The 17,767-nt window shown below is 40.1% G+C and overlaps 2 protein-coding genes across 2 annotated transcripts in view; both read right to left on the bottom strand.

Moving 5' to 3' along the window:
• ank2a (ankyrin 2a, neuronal) overlaps positions 1–4,830 on the bottom strand; it is an 82,263-nt gene extending 77,433 nt beyond the window's left edge. The window contains exon 1 of the mRNA XM_087841787.1: positions 4,421–4,830. Coding sequence (XP_087697913.1) covers positions 4,421–4,552 — 132 coding nt within the window. The 5' untranslated portion in view covers positions 4,553–4,830. The remainder of the gene's footprint in view (positions 1–4,420) is intronic.
• A 4,958-nt stretch (positions 4,831–9,788) lies between these two features.
• hpf1 (histone PARylation factor 1) lies at positions 9,789–17,327 on the bottom strand. The gene is made up of 8 exons (XM_006787287.3): positions 17,215–17,327; positions 16,166–16,349; positions 15,042–15,228; positions 14,732–14,830; positions 12,936–13,089; positions 12,494–12,581; positions 10,489–10,661; positions 9,789–10,119 (listed from the first exon to the last, which is right to left on the bottom strand). The coding sequence occupies exons 1-8, from the start codon at positions 17,251–17,253 to the stop codon at positions 9,985–9,987; spliced, it is 1,059 nt and encodes a 352-aa protein (XP_006787350.2). The 5' UTR covers positions 17,254–17,327; the 3' UTR covers positions 9,789–9,984.
• Between the last annotated feature and the right edge of the window lie 440 nt (positions 17,328–17,767).

Here is a 17,767-nt window from a genome sequence, read left to right on the forward strand (position 1 = left end):
GGGAAATGAGAGATGGGTAGGGAAGGCAGCCAAAAAGACAAGGAGAAAACCAACCTAAGGAGTCAAACCCCTTTAAAGAGAAAGCGAGGCTCTCGAGGAGAAAAGACAACTGGCAACCAGAAAAGAAAGTGGAGAGGGAATGCAGCACAAGAAAAGGTGTAAAAGGAGAGGAGCATGCAGCGACAGGGCTTGACACTTGAAATAGGACCTTCATGTCAAGTCCTGAATAAGAAACAGGTCAAGCTGCCTAAACCCATCATCTTTGGATATAAAATGAAGGCATTACGCTTTTCTGGGTTTTATATCTGTATCTACAAGGGGAGCAGCATTTTTCCACCAAAGCAAAAAGGTTCAAATAGCTCCTTGACTTGTCTTAGACTGCAATGAACATAAAATCTAGTAGAATCAATCTCTGTTCCTAAGAATCTACTATTGGAGCCCAGGAAAGTAGTTTACATATTTTGACGCACTCCACATATCTTTCAGATAGAGAAGGGAGTACACTGCAGAAAGCAATCATTTAACAACAGCTCAGAGTAGCGTGCAAATGAACAGTGACATTGGTCCATTGCAGTGAGCGCAGAGACATGGACACAAAGCCATTTGGCTGGGAAAAAACGATTTCTCTCCAGGACAATCACGAGAGAGACAGGAGTATTTTTAGACCTGAAAATAAGATCTTCACATCCCAGTCTCCCTTAGTCATGTTCTCCTTTTGTGTCAGAGCTCTTTTATTGTTTTAGTGAACTCCAGCTCAACGATAAGATTTAGATTATTCATAATATTAAACATTAAAGTGCTGTAATATATTACATTTATTCATGTCAACTTGCTTTTTTAAAGTTTTACGCATATTGTCTATCTGTGGTTTGGAAAGTACACTGGAGATGAAACAAAGTTTGTTTGCAGGATTAAAATCTTTGAAAGTTCAGTTTTAAAAAACACAAGAATTGTTCCTGCAGTCAAACCTGTTTCTTCTGACACCTTAAAGTCCTCCATAAACCAAGGTATCATTTTTAGAAAGACATTTTCTGATGTATTTAACAGATAAAATCAAGAGTATCCACTCAGCTAGATGCTTTTTCACACTTGCAAGACAACAAGACAAGACAAGTGTACTCTTTGTGCCAAAAGCCTATTAATTGGACAGTATCCCTTTGATGTGCCATAGTCTTTCTTGCAAGTTAAAGTGATGTATCCCAAGAGGCCACAATGTGCTATTTTTTATACTCACGGTGAGTAAAATTATCACACGTATCACATGATTTGCCTTCACATAAGAACTCGATCTGTACCTCTCCTTGCTGGGCCATGCACATTTAGGATACTTAATTTTCCCTGTGCTCATTAAAGTCATTTCCAGCAACAGCAGATATAAAAAGGCTTTGATAAAACCAGTGTGCCCTAACAAAATGGCAGACAAAGAAAGTAGAAGCTTGATGGTGAAGAGAGTCCAACATAAAGCAAGAACAAGACTCAGGCGTTGGATGGTACCAAAGCAGGGGGGAAGAAAGTGAATATCAGAGTCATTCATAACAATACACAGAAACCTGAATCAACTTCCAACACAAGTTTTCAAAGATTTGTAATATCTTTTTGTGTTTTGGGCATACTGGCTATATAAAGTATTTTGATTTTGCACCACTGTTTGCTCAGCTGTGATGCATTATGCACCCAGTGCACTCTACTGAACAATTTGTTACTCATCAATGCCTCAAGCATCTTTTCCTACATTTTTCTCTGTAAAAAAGAAGTAATATACAGTCATGTGAAAAACAGTTTTAACAGGACTCCATGGAGTCCTGTTATGATTCACTAGCTTGCGGAACCACCTTAAGGAGCAAAAAGTTAAAGTAATTTTTTAGCAGTATCTTGCTGTGAAAGAACTCTACTCTTCTTTACTTTGCTGAGGCTTGCAAGATCTTCTTTATACAGCACTCTCTCACCACATCATTTCCGTCAGGTGGAGGTTTGTACTTTGGCCCATTGCAACACCTTGATTCATTTATTTTTTGTAGACCTGTGAAAACTTGTTTTTCACATGATTGTACATACACAGTGCTAATCAAATTTATTAGACCACCTAAAACTGTAAATTGTGAAAATTCATATTTTAGCATTAAAAATATATGAGTTAAAGGGCTTGCACATACTGGTGTATTAATGATTACATGTATGTGAAATTAGTTTTAGTCATTACCAGTTCTATGATTTAGTGCAACTGTGATGTAAAATGTAAAGTGGGTGATGGTCTAATACATTTGTTAAGCACTATATATTGGAAATCAATAGGTCAGTGTCATGCAGCCTCAAGCTGTAAGGTGTGGCTTATTGTACCAGTTTAGCCTCTAAACAAGCTTTGAGTGTCACAGCCTGTTTAGAGGCCTAAATGTGAATCCAGTTTGTTATCTGAAAATTAAGAAATCTATTTTCTGCTTTCATTGTGGAGCACATCAACAGAAGTACGCAAATTGCATTTTTTTAAACTAACTATAGTAAACCTGTAGAAGATGTGATTAGTTGACCACGAACAAGCAAGCACACTGATGAGCAGTGCGGCGTTTGATATTTCAGTGCCATTTAATTATAAAAAAACAAAACCTCCAGAGTACATCCAAGTATCTGAGCTCAAAGGCCCCACCCCAAAAGAAGGGTCTAAGTGTGTGTCTGTGTGTGCAAGTGTATATGTAGCACCACAGTCCATTACTGAAATCACATTAGCCTCAGAGAATGCACTGAGACAGGAAACAACCCTCTGCCATCTCCTGACTCACTTCCACCGAGCAGCCAAACACACATTGCATGATCAGGCCTAGATGGTAATGCTTTACATCCATTTTCTTGTTCATACTGAAAATTTATGAAAATTGACTTTTGGATATAGATAAAGGGACTCTATATATTACTAGCACGTGTACTCATAAAAGTAAATCTAGAACTTAGTGATAAATAAACAGTACTGTTAGTCTGTAAGTCTTGAGCCATCCCCTCATTTCTTAGTATTTTGTTTTCAAGGAGCCAGACTTTCATGTAATTTTTAAAGTGGTCCTGGGCAATAGTTCTGCAGGCTTCCTGGAGGTTTTTCAATGTTTTTCTTGGATATTGGCTTCTTTTTCCATTCAGTCCAGTCCTTATACCTGACCATTTTCAGACAAATGTTTAATGTTTAAAAAGAAAAGTTTTTTTTTTTTTTTTTTAGTATTAAGCCATTTAACAAAAACACTGAACTATAAAGCACTCAAACATAAGCAAAGCGCCTAACTATAACATGTTCTATTTCTTTACCTGAATCTACAAAAAATACCAATGACCAAACAGTTTGACACACATAAAATCCACCATGCAATACCATCTGCATAGCATCTGATTGGAAATGACTTCATTTTCCAGCATGACAAGGATCCCAAACACACTGACATACAGTAAAAGTACACCTGGATAGAATAACACACAATGGAAGAGAATCAATCCTGGATTGGCCTCCCCAGGGCCCAGACCTCAATTATTGAAATAGTGCAGATCTTGACAGAGAACAGAGCAAAAGGCAGCCAACGTCTAAAAACGAAGATTTGAATGTCCTTCATGAAGCCTGGAAAACTATTCCTGATGACTACTTAGAAATGATCAGAAAGCTGCCTAAGAGAGTTATGGAAGAATAAAGGTGCCCATGCCAAATATTGACATTCAAGCTCACTACCTCTGCTTTTGCCCTATGTACTGTATTTCCATGTCTGTTTGCATGTTTCAATAAATCACTGAGCTTACTGTATTTCCCATCTTTTTAGTGAAATGCAAAGAAATGAGTGGAGACTTTTGCACAGCGCTCTATGTGATGTTGTTGCAGATATCACATACAGTGTATGCGTGTCATTTTAAGAGCTTGAGAGTCGCAGACAAAAGTCTATGGACTTACAAATATTTGAAAAAAAAATTACATCTGAAGTTCAAAATAATCAAGCAAATATTCAGAACTATAAACAACTTGCAGTGTGTCATGATATGGCCGATCCAGACAGTAAACTTTCAGTGGTAAATGATAACATGTAAACATTCTTCACTGAAGCCCCTCAGCCAGAGCAGACCTGGTGGTGTTTATTTTGACGGCCATAACAACTGGCACAGTTGGCCTGTTTGGGTATTATCACACAATGCTGAAGCACGTCCCTCTACGTCGCTTATCAAAACAGATGGTTGAGGAGCTTTTCTATTATTAACAGCTAATTTAAACACAGTTTATGCAGCAATATAGGAAAATCTGTCTTCTCGGCAGCGCCGATGTGATAAAGCACGGCAACGCCTATGACCGCTCTGCCTAGGCGCACAGCATCATCAGCAGCATCAGCATCAGCGCTTTGGACTGCTCGTTACACGGCTGACTGGGCCAGCTAGTGCAGAGAGCAGGCTGCGGACAGACACCCACCTGGCGTATACGGTTTTGGTGCAGCGGTGGTGGATTTCCATCCTCGAGGGACGTGCTGCTCGAAGAGGCCGTCTTTAAGTCACGGTTGGAGCCGCCGCCCCTGGAGTGACTTTCTTCGGGGCTACTTGACATTCCGTCTCGGGCTTGCTGCTTCTGCTGGAGGAGACACGGGGGTCCTTTACCCGATCCACTGTGGATTTCTTTGCACGCCTCAGCATCCACGGCGCCCGGCAGAGCTCATTATGCGTCGTCAGGGAAAGTCTTTGATCAAGCTCGACAGAAGCTAATACAGCGATTCTTCCAGATGGTAAACCAAAACGAGCGCTCCCTCCTCTCAGGGATGCTCCCGGTGTGCTGCTATGGCCTGCGCGCGTGTTTGTGTGTATGGACACGTGAACGCGCTTCAGATGCGCTTCCCCGAACCTCCGCAGGACCAGTGTTGCCTTCGTGGACAACCGGAAACCTCGACAGTAGACCTTGGCAGTGATGACCACCCTGAATGCGACCAGAAGTAGCCTCAGAGCACCTTTTAAAGTTGCGCACTGTGCGCAGACATTTTTTTTTTAACACATCGCATCACTTAAAGCATACATTGTCACCATATACCATATTTACTGCATAGTAAAGCACTAATTCAAAACAAAACATTTACAATGAGACAACTCCCAGTGGCACTTGAATACACCGACGCCCTGTGCAGCAGTTTGCTTCAAAGATCAAAGTTCCCAGTATGGAGCATGTAGTCCCATGGTTGAATAAAAACTGTGAGATTACTTACACACTCATGTGAAATTAGACACTTTGGGTTGGGCTTAACTAATCTAATCTCCTTCTTCGTGTTCTTACGCCCCCGCCATGGCCTGGCCTTCTTCACTAGATGACAAATTTAATATAGGCTGACAGGGCAAAAATCAATAACAATGTCTTGGAGACATTTTAAAAAACAGACAGCATCTTGGGCAGAGGAGGGCCAAGTACGGGAAGAGATGTAAGAAATGTTAGCAAAATGTCATTGTTTGAGATGCAGTCTTCAGAGCCAGTAGGGCATAGAATAATATGCCCTAGGCCAAATCTATGAGTTTACAAAAAAGACAGAGGTAATTCTTTTTCTTTAAAACATGTGTGAAACAATTACTAGATAAGAACACATTTTAGATGTGACTTAACCCTTTGTTACAAATCAGCTCTAAAGAATGCAACAAATGGTTTAGTTAAATAAAGTAAATAAACTATGAATGGTTGCCAACACACATGCAATTTCTGAGTGAAGGGAATGCATGTGAGAAATACCCTGGGCTCCATCTGCTCAGGTCAGATGTCAGGTCAGCTCCACCCACTAATTACCTGGGGGATATGATACAGGCAACAAGGATAACAAGGGTGGCCGTCATACTGCAGTATTATTGTGTCTGTGCCTGACACAACCCCCCCCCCCCCTCCCCCCGACTCATACAGAATAATAATAATAATAAAAAGCCAAAAGAGTAAAAATGGGTCTTTAAACAAGTTTTAAAAGTATCTAGTGTTGGAGAGGTCCTGATATGTAAAGGCAGTTTATTCCACAGTTTCGGAGCAGTCACAGCAAAAGCCCGATCTCCTCTGTGTTGTAATCTAGACCTAGGGACAGCTAGAAGCATTTGGTCCGAAGACCTCAAAGATCTCGCTGGAGTGTACCAATTTAAAAGATCAGAAAGATATATAGGAGCTACTCCATACAATGTTTTAAAAACAAGTGTCAAGATCTTAAAAAATAATTCGAAAACTTACTGGCAGCCAGTGTAGCGAGGTAAGTATATAGGGGATATGTGCTCTCACTTCCGCTTTCCAGTCAGAAGCCTTGCCACAGCATTTTGAACCAGCTGTGGTTGGCCAATAGATGACGAAGTAACACCAGAGTAGAGGCTGTTGCAGAAGTCAAGGCGAGATGAAATAAAGGCATGGAATGCTTTCTCAAAGTATCTGAAGCAGAGAAATGGCTTCACCTTTGCAAGTACGCGGAGGTGAAAGAAGCTGGTCTTGATCACATTATTTATCTGTTTATCAAATGTTAAATTACTATCAGAAATCACACCTAAATTCCTCGCAACCAGTTTTTTATAATTTTCTAAGGGGCCAAGGTCATAATGGTCACTAGGGTCGAAGACGATCTCAGTTTTCTGTTCATTTAGATTGAGAAAATTTAAAGCCATCCATGCCATAACATCTTCCAGACAATCAAACAGTGTCTGGGAGGTAGATCTGTGAATCATCTGCATAACAGTGAAAGGAGATACCATATTTTGTAAAAGCATGTAAATTGAGAAGAGAACCGGGCCAAGAATAGATCCCTGAGGGACCTCACAAAAGAGCGAGGTCTTTGGGGATCATGTGTCTCTGAAACTAACAGAGATAGGTAAGATTTAAACCACTGCAATGCAGTCCCTTTAATACCGGCATACTGTTCCAGCCGAGGGATAAGAATCCTATGATCCACCGGATTAAAAGTAGCACTGACATCTACTGGAATTGCAGTGGCTTGCAAAAGTATTCGGCCCCCTTGAAGTTTCCCACATTTTGTCACATTACAGCCACAAACATGAATCAATTTTATTGGAATTCCACGTGAAAGACCAATACAAAGTGGTGTACACGTGAGAAGTGTAACAAAAATCATACATGATTCCAAACATTTTTTACAAATAAATAACTGCTAAGTGGGAGCAGTGAACCCCAGGCGACCTGCTGGCCCCGACAGCATCCCAGAGGCTGTGGTTAAAGTTGGTTGGACGAACTGTCAGGGATCCTCATCAGGCTATTCAACCTCTCCCTGACTCATGCAACTGTTCCCAACTGTCTGAAGGCCTCCACTATCATACCCATCCCCAGAAGACTGGTATAGACAGCCTCAAAGACTTAATTGAGGCTGTCTAAGAGCCTGAGCCATCTGGAGAACAGGAAGAGCCACCATAGGATGCTCTTCGTGGACTAAAGCTTCAAAACCATAATCCCAGAAATCCTCACCACCAAACTGGACTATTTTCAGATCCCCCCTGCCACCTGCTCCTGGATCAAACACTTTCTCACCAACTGGCATCAGCCAGTCCGACTTGGCCCCACCTCTCCCCCTCACTGTCACTGAGCACCAGGGCTCCCCACAGGGCTGCGTTCTCAGTCCCCTTACTATACACTCTCTACAGATACGAGTGTAAACCAACCCACCCAAGCAAACATCATCATCAAGCATGCCAATGACACCACTGTGGTTTGGCTCATCTCTGATATAGATCAGACAGTATACGGGGCAGAGGTAGAGAACTGGTGCTGAGGAAATAACCTGAAGTTGAACATTCTTAAAACAGGCCCACCTCAATAATCTGAGCCATGCTCTGAGTAACCCCCCCCCCCCCCCCCCCCCCCCAACACTCAGGCCACATGGACTGTATTCAGATCAAGTCTTTACTTTGCATTAGTTCCAAGCACTTTGCAACTTGTTCTCTAATGTGTGCCTATTTTTGTATATATTTATCCTGTTTTCTATTTATTCCTGTCTACTATTTATATTTTATTGCACCACAGTTGGTGTGAAGCACCCACAATTTCATTATACATGTAAAATGACAATAAGCAGCAATATTTTGTTCAATCCTTCTCTAAAGGCAATTCAAAAGAAATAACTAACCAAAATAAGTATACACAAGATGTGACCCCAAGAATACCAGCTGCAGCCTAACAAAGCAGTACAAACAAGCATTTGAAAACTTACTGGACCCCAATTTTTGTGCAGACAAGCTCCCATTCGATGCAACCCGCTTTAAAAGAATAACAAAAACAGGGAGACCACACCTAATCTTAGGAGGCAGTGGAGTGGTTTAATGAAATAAAGTAGTGAAACCAGAGATTTGTATGGGTAGTTATCAGGACATCAGTGTGTATACAGTGTGTGTGTGAGTGCAAAGACAGCATATAAGTGTGTGCAGGTGAAAACAAAAGCAAAACCAAATGGCCAGGCGGCCAGCCAGCTAGTCAGTCAGGCTTCTGGAGGAGGAAACATACAGGCAACAAGGAACACAAGGTCAGTCACATCACATTCCTTTCAGACCTTTCACATTTAAACCCATTTGGACCATTATATGGAACATGAGTTTGTTTGTTTGTTTGCAGCCTCTGTGAACCAGCATTGAGCACTTTAAATCAAACAGTCAATATGTGGTTGAAGTACAGATTTTTGAGGGGGTTAAACAAAAAAAAAAAAATGAACTAAGCTCCCCCTGGAAACACACACTGTTTAGAGAACAAAAAGCAAACTAAAATTATTATAACTATCAGGATTGTTTTAGTGTCAGGATGGCAAATTGCAAAATCATGCTGGTGTCAAAATATTTACAAACTGTAAATATGTCTGTTTACAGTCTGACTGTAGGTCCTTAAATCCAAATTAATGAATGCTCATTCCAAAAAGACAGTTTTTATAAGTCTAGTGTACCAATGAAGCTTCATGACAAGAAAAAATATCAAAGCAGGAAGACAACAATGACACAGCCACCATAACCTTTGTAATGCACTTTAGATTTTGAAGATGTAACATACTCAGTGTAAGCTTGCCCAATTATTGACTAGTGAAATAAATGTTTTGAAAATGTCTTGAAACAAAACAGCAACAGAGCAGTCTGTGCAGTCATCCAAATTTTTAATAAAGGCTGTGTTACTGTGGATGCCAATTCCATTCCATTCCAATGCAACCACTGGGCTTCTTGTTGCATATTACTCTGCTGTAAAACCTTTGTTTGTAGAAAGGGTCTTGATATAATAGAGGCTTAAATAAAATATATCCAAATACCAGCCATTTTATGAACTGCATCTAATCAGAAATGGGAAATGAATAAGGTGGCTCAGGCCTGGTTTTAGGGGGTTTTCTGACGTTTCTAGTATGCTAAAACTGGAAACTTTCTTATTGTTAGTTTTTCTCTTCATATCCTGAAAGACTAATAAAAAGACAGGAAAGGATCAATCCCTTTCTATACACCAAAACATTCATCAACAGAAATGTCAGTTACCAAATACATCCTACGTACAGTATGGAAAATGATGACTCATGATATGAATGATGGGAAGTCGTTCCCAGAATCTTACCGTGCGGCTCATTTATGAACTCCCATACACAACACTGCCCTCTATTTCCACTCTATGGTATTACACCACCCGAAACGCATTGTTTCATCAGATTGCCTGCAGTCTGATCAACACGCAGTCCACCTTGATGATCTAAACCCAAGGCAAAAATTATGATGACTGCACAATTCAACTGTAAAGTGAGGTGGACTTTGGCTCAGAGTAGGCTGCACACAAAAATCAAACAGGTTAAAAAATACAAATTAAAAAAGTAGAAATATATATTTAAAAAAAAGCTTTATTGAACAGCTACCTTTTACAAACAAGACATCACTGAACTGTTTCCAGTTAGTGACAGCAGCACAAATCCACCAAAAATATCAGCAATGACAAACAACAGAAGACAAGAACACATGGTGGGAAAGCTTATAAAGAGCCAGAATAGAAATGTACTTCTGAATATTTTTTGTTTTGTTTTAATGTGGAGAGAGTTGGTCTATGTTGTCATGGATACGACTTGACAGATGGGTCTCCAAAATTTCCCCGAACAAGTTCCTTTTCAGTAAGTTGTAAGCCATGGGCAAAAGTTGCTTGATAACCTTGTGGAAGTACTGTAGGAGAGAGATAGAGAAAATCAAAGAGAAATGATTTATATCCCCAAAATCCAGTCCTTAAAAAGTTTTGAAAATTCAGTTCTTTGTATGGGCCAAAGCATTAGTTCCCAACTTACATTTATTCTATTTAACTTAAATGTATGTGCAACATTAAACTACTAATAGTTCTAGTATAGCCACTAAAAGTTTGATGTCCCCTGTTTTTGATTTGTTTTGTTTTAAATATGTCAAAGAATTAAAACTATCCAATTTTAAATAAGAAATAAGTCGAAAAGAAAAGTTATTTTTATTTCATAAGTCATCTCAGAAATCACATCAAATCCAAGAAAGATGATTGCTGAAGAAGCAGTGACTTAGTATACTCACATGAGATCCATAACAGAAGAGGTCTATTCCCAGTTCATAACCCATGCCATAATCGCACTCATCATTAGCAAACTGAACAAATGTTATCATTTCCTGGATTGGTCCAAAAGCTTTGACGCGTTCTTCATCAGTCCGTGCTTCGACAATGGCTTTACAAATTTTCTTGAGACCAGCTTGGACACAAGGGAAGAAACAAATTTGTTATGGAGTGGAGATAAAAAGAAAATAAATAAATCTCTGCAATCTCCAAAAGTTGATTCTGTTCATCTGGAGGTAGCGTTTTCAGTGGGAGAAACGTTTTGTCACTCATCCAAGTGACTTCTTCAGTCTCAGCTGACTGGAGGTTTCCCCAATCTTATAATTGTATGAGTTCCGGTCAATAGCATTGTCTCTTCACTTGCATCCCAGTCACGGAAGTGTTGGAGGTAGTTCGTAAGAGATTACAGGATGACCCCAACCTCAGCAACAGGACCACTCTCAGCACTTACCAAGTGTGTTTGCTGTTGGAACTGTGTTTTCATTCCACCTATTTCACATACAAGGGTCAGCTCTACAGGCAGGAACATGGGTGTGCCATGGGCTCCCCAGTTTCACTCATCGTGGCCAATTTGTACACGGAAGAAGTGGAAAAGAGGGCTTTGTTATCCTACCCTGGAAAACCACCAAGTCATTGGTTCAGGTATGTGGATGACACCTGGATGAAAATCAAATCTCAGGACGTACCACAACTCACGGATCACATTAACTTGGTGGACCGACAAATCAAATTCACCAGGGAGGATATGAAAAGTGGCAGGTTAGCCTTCTTAGACTGTGAGATTTCCATCAGTAATGGGGAACATCTAAAAGCTGATGTGTACCGTAAACCTACGCATGCAGATCAGTATTTAAGGTTTGACTCTCATCATCCACTGGAGCATAAACTGGTTGTCATCAGGACACCACAACATAGAGCCAACACCATCCCCACAGGCACAGCGGCCAGGGAAGCAGAAGAACAGCACATCAAGAAGGTCCTGAGTAAATGTGGTTATCCCAGCTGGACTTTTGTCAAAGCTGGAAAGGCGCCTAAAGAAAGCTCCAGCCGATCCAGGAGAGAAGGACAACCGCTGACTAAGCAAAAACCTGTAGTGATCCCATATGTGTCAGGAGTATCGGAGCAGTTGAGACGCATTTTTTCTAAACATCGTGTCTCTGTGGCTTTTAAACCCCAAAACACGCTGCGCCAAAAATCGGTCCACCGCAAGGATCGGGTCCCCCGACACAAACAGAGTGACATAGTGTACGCTGTTAAGTGCCAGGAGGATTGTTTGGTTTCCCCGATGTATAAATCCTGGCAATCTCTGGCGAAGCGGATGGCACAACACAGAAGAGCTACCTCATCAGGCCAGGACTCTGCAGTATTCACACCTACAGGGTGGAGACTCTTTCAATGATGAGGATGTACACATCCTGGACAGGGAAGAACGCTGGTTTGAGTGTGGAGTCAAGGAGGCCATTTACGTGAAAAGGGAAAGACCATCTCTGAATAGAGGAGGGGGCTTAAGGATACATCTTTCGCCATCTTACAATGCTGTGATTGCAGCCATTCCCCAACTCTCTGTGAATGGTACTCATGGCCATTGATCAGTGATCTTTGATCAGTGGTTGTTGATCAATGGTCAGGACCTCCCAGCCCATTTTTCCTTCAGTGGGCTGGTTTCAGTCATTATGCAAAAATACTGGTTATAAGATTGGGGAAACTTGCAGTCAGCTGAGACTAAAGAAGTCACTTGGATGAGTTTCTCCCACTGAAAACGCTACATCCAGATGAACAGAATCAACTTTTGGAGATTTACTTACCTGGATGATTGAGAATGCATAAAGACATTTTTGCAATCTATGTAACCAGCTTATTTCACAGAAGCTAAATTCCTTTATCAAAATTTGTTTACCTCACCAATGAATAAACAAAAGATAAATGGAAAAAACTGGTGTTAAAACAACTTTAAATTTGTAAACTCACCATCTGTTTCTGGAAGTTCCCTGTATCCAACATCATTCTTGTCTACAGGTACAACAATGCCCGCGCCGTGGAATGTCTTTGTTACGACCTATAGTGTGTAAAAAGTTTTCAAGCATCAACTTTAAGAAAACATTTTTTTTTCATATCTATATATTTAATGCTTTTCAAGCAGCATCACTGTCTTGTATATGTGGAACAGTCAGAGCTACCAGAACTTTTTCTGTAAATGAAATTGGACTTGATATTTTATTAAGATGTCTCGGGGATTAAATGTGTACATCAATGTCTTTAAAGAAGAAAGTGGAGTTTCACTCATCCGGTCCACTTAAGATCAAAGTGGGCTATATGCGACCCTAAATGCAAAATGAGTTTGACATCCCTGATTTAATGGGTATTACAAGCGAGGTCTTGGTAATTTTTTTTGTTGGCGTGTGCATTTTACCTTCTTGTCTCTCTGCTTCATGTCTTTGGTCTTCTGCTCCAGAGAAAAGCCCAGAGTCTGTGCTTTGTCTCTCAGCTTTGCCTCCAAGGTTTCCAACGCCTCATCCCCAGTTTTCTTACTGCCCCTCTCTTTCCTCTTCCTCAGCAGATACAGGCTGATGGAAGTAAGAACAGCAAATTACAAGACAAAAAGAAGTGATGACAGAAAATTTCATGCAGTAATGTACCTCCACTCTCACACATGAAGTAAAAGGAGGAAAGAGACAAAAGGGCATATTATGAAAAGTTAAGGATCACCCAATTTGACTGTTTATTTCCGTAAGCATCAAGTTATTGATGGAGTTTTAAGTGGCCAACAAACGCAAATAAACCACAACATTAAAGCCACCACCCTAATACTCTACAATTTCCCCTTGTGCTGAGACCACACCTCAGTGGGTCAGAGCTGTTGTGGGGTGGACTCAACACAAGACCTCAGAAGGCGTTTTGTGGTATCAAGCATCAACAGATTAGCACGACTTCCTTTAAGTCTCCATGCACTTGAGTTTTTTTTCCAACACATTCAGATGCTCAATCAGACAGTCACAGAAACTCAGTAAGTCAACTTAAAACCTTGAAGCTTTTTTCATACTCCTCAAAACATTCCTGAACAGTTTTTGCAGTTAAATGTGGTGCATTATTCTACTATTGTTCCCATGAAAGTTTATTTGTGGTCTGAAGGTTTAGGTGGGTGATATGCATCAAAATAACAACATCCACATAAATACACTTTTAGTAATGTAAGAGTTCAGCAAAGGTTCCCTGACTGATCTACAGCTACAAAGCCCCAAACACAACAGGATGCAACGCACTGATGATTCTTGCAACTTTCTAATAGTGCTGGATGATAAAACGATTACAATATTATTTCAAGAAGAAAAAAAAATTAGACCATGATAATAAATGTAGGATCAGACAGACAATACATATAGCCTATCAGACAGTATTGTAGGGTTGGCTTAACGCCACAGCAGTCAATCATAGTCAACATGTTGCCCATTCCCTCAGAAGACGAAAAAAATAATGTAAACATTACTTGCAAGGACTTGTGAAAAACATGTCAGGCAACTAACTTACTGCTCCTTGTGAGCAGTAAATAAGAAACTCTGTCAGTAGTCTGGGAATGGTTTTCTCTATCAGATCAAGCACAGATAAAGCCAGTGTGCAAGGTATAGCACAAACAGGTCCCGACAAAGTCTGGTAACATGACATACCACCTTCATCAAGTATTTCACAATAATACCATTCAAACGAGCATGATGGAATAGTGGAAAGTCCATGCAACAGGTTTTCCTAAAAAGAGTCTTCTTGTTTAGCATTAAATCTGTATCCATGCCACCAGTTCACCAGAAACTGAAACTGTTCAGTAAAGGAAGAAAAAAAATGTGTGATTTTTTTTTTTAATCCATATCGCCCAGATCTACCTTCCAGTATAGCTGATACTAAGCTCTTCCTGATTTTCCTGAACATAAAAAACAGTTTTTATTTCTCGTGCTTTGGAGGCTGTGACCTTGTTGCTTTTTCAGCATTTGTCCCCCTTTAGATCACTTTTAGAACCTGTTAAATAGTACATACCTAAACACTACATTTAAAAAACAAAACCGTTTATTGTGAAATGTGATGTGGGAAATAAAATCAGCACCATCAGTGGTCACTAATGCACAAGGACTTTGTTCTTGTGCCAAGAATTTGTTTCTTAAGCTAGAAGTTGGATTATATAAAGTGATATATGGTGAGTTTGTGGTGGTTAACACTCACTGGACTGCAGCAAACACGTTGTCCCCCATCTGTGTTATAGTACAGCCCTTCTTGGCTTCATTTTCCCCAACAAACGAAGGGAGGGAGTCTGGAGTATCTCTGGCGGAACAATGAAATTCAGTAAAACAAAACAATAACAAAATCAGAACCACTTGTGCTCATGTACATATTGTTATCACTATTTTCATATTATTTCACACGATGCTCTGTGTCTTCTCGGTAGAGCAAATGTTGGAAGCAGCCTTTAGTGGAAGCTACAAGATTCTAATAAAAGCCGATAGTCACACACTTCAGATGTTATGTTCTATACCTGTAGTAACCAATGTGATGCTGGCTGTCCTCACTCCCTGCGAGTATGGTCTGAAACTCTGGTGGGTCATAAAAATATCGCCAGTGAAGGTGGAAGTTCGGCTGGGAATTCTTGGAGTTTTTGTGAGCTCCTGCCAAAATATCAAATGGTCCAACTAGCTGCAATCCCAGCGAGTCTTTCAGAGCACCTACAGAGAGTGACAATATATTGATACAGAAACGAGCCTACACAGAAGCATTACTTAAGTGCAAATTATTGATGAAATATTTTACTATAGACACACTGTTTTGTAGCACATATCTTATACACCACATAAGTATCTGAGATGGAGATTTTTCACTTAATGATAAAATGAATCATCTGCACTGCTCAAAAAAACAAAAACGAAAAAATCTTGATGAATGAAATAAACTTAAATCTGAGAACAAAACAACACTCAGTGGAAACAAATCATCCACTGTTTTAGGGCTGAATTCAAAAATAACATAAAAAAAAATCAAAGATAAAATTGTTCAGGTGTTCAGTATATTTGACATTTTACAGATGAAATGATCATTGACTGTCAGCTGCTGTACTCTACTGCAGCGTGTACACTACCACTCACCGCAGCACCTTCAAGAACATCTGCAGAAATAGAAACAGAACTGGAACATATTGTCTCATTACAAATTAAACTAGCATGAAGTCAGGTTTTGAGCCCCACATGCCAAATGTGGGTTTACAGTTAACACCCAAGTGTTAACCAAATGCTGCTAATTTTGTGTTTGTGAACTAAATCTTTTAGCTAGCTGTTACACTGGCCTTTAAAGCACCGTACAGTACTACAGTATTACAGATGTGATGCTTCTGTCTTCTACTGTGTCATCTGTTTCACACCTGTATTACAGCTCCTAAGTTCATTACAACAATTGAGCATCTAATAGCTAAAAAGCAGTTTCTGAATTTCACATTTAAGTATATTTAATAGGAGATCTGTTCATTTTGAAGTCCTTAACCACCGACTGTAAGGTGGAATTTTTTTTGCTTTGAATTACCTCGTCTTTAATGTTCTATTAGACTGAAATACTAAGCAGCATTAAATTCAGCGGTTCCACCCTATGAAGTCTAGTACCACATCATCATACCACAGGGGTTGTCAGCGCAAAGCTCGCTGCAGAATTCCCAGAAGTGGTACAGATCTTCTGGCATTTGAAAATTGTACAACTGCATCAGCTCATCACGTTGCTCCGATTTCACTCCTGATGGCGGCACGTCATTGGATTCTTCACTTCGAGCTTTCTTCACCTCTCCATTATTTGTGCCTTTTTCCTAAAGACATGAAAAGCAGGGGGAACTCCTCAGCAATACTGCATAGTAAGTTGCCTATTTATGTATTATATCAAGCTCCAAGTATCTCATTTTGATACAGCAGGTTGACAGTAAAACATATTGTGGATACATTGAACCCACCACTATATTATTATAAAAAGAAGCCCACCCTCCAAAAAAAAAAAAAAAAATTATCAATAAAGGTTATTCAAAACACTTCTATAATAATCATTGAGCATCATGGTCTCCACAGAAGTAGGTCAATATTTACTGCGTGAGAATTAATGCATCGACCTCGCATCAGCAACTAGTGTACAATAAGTACAGCTGTGTCCACTGCCTTGGACTCTGTACCCTGCAGTGGCGTGTACAGTAGGAGTAGGGACCGAAATCTTTTTCAATAGTTGCTCGCAACCTTAGCAAAACGATTTTATGAGGCCATTTATTGGTGTTTAATGGATAAAGGCACCAATCAATGAATCAATCAATGAAGACGCCCACAGTGCGCTTGCTGATGCCACACTACACAATCAGTGAATGGGAACGACGCACGGATATTTCCTAGCTAGCATAAAGGTCCAGTTATGATACATTGCTTTCCATTTAATCAAAGCCAAAGACCCCATTCAGGTATGTGCTGTTAGCATCGCTGAACAAGCTGCTTTGTGGGACCAGCCTGCAGAGCTGCTGCCATGTTGTCGTGTTATCCACTGCTGCTCGGTCAGGCTGCTAAACACTTCTTCACACCGACTTTAACGGCAGCTGCTCTGCTGCACACAGAGCACGGCGTCTCGTTTGGTAAGGCTGCTGTTTTAAACGCACATTCCTGCACCAAACACAGCAGGTCAAAACAAAGCGTATTTACCTGAACGGCTTTGTGTTTTCTTTTTGCGCGCCCTGTCATTTTATTCCTCTTTTTCTCCGTTGAAGTCTTCTTCTGCCAGTCAGCGTCGAGCCGTCGGCAGCAACAGCGCCCTGTTTAAGAGCACCAGTGCCACCCACAGGCCTGGAATGCAAACGTCCATTCCCCTAAATAATCCAGGTAACGCTAATAATAATAATAATAATAATAATAATAATAATAATAATAATAATAATAATAATAATAATAAATTGGCTTACTATACACTCATCTGCCCCTTTTGCCTCTACAGTTCAGCTAAATAACTACTTACTATTAACAAGGTTATGGAAATTATATAGAAGGTTTGTAACAATACTTTGAACATTTTAGGCTGGATAATTATTTAAAATGCATGCTGTATATGTGTGGTGAACAATATCTTTATTGCTCAGTTTCAGATGGTGGAAATAACATTAGTTGTTATCAGTTCTGCTAAATTTCAAGATAACCTTGTAAGTCAGAGCCAATAAAGGGGAACAATTAATAGAATTAGCACAGGGTCAAAGTGCTCCAA

Source organism: Neolamprologus brichardi, chromosome 6, assembly GCF_056152115.1.
Source record: "Neolamprologus brichardi isolate AB-2024 chromosome 6, ASM5615211v1, whole genome shotgun sequence".
NCBI classification, from domain to species: Eukaryota; Metazoa; Chordata; class Actinopteri; order Cichliformes; family Cichlidae; genus Neolamprologus; species Neolamprologus brichardi.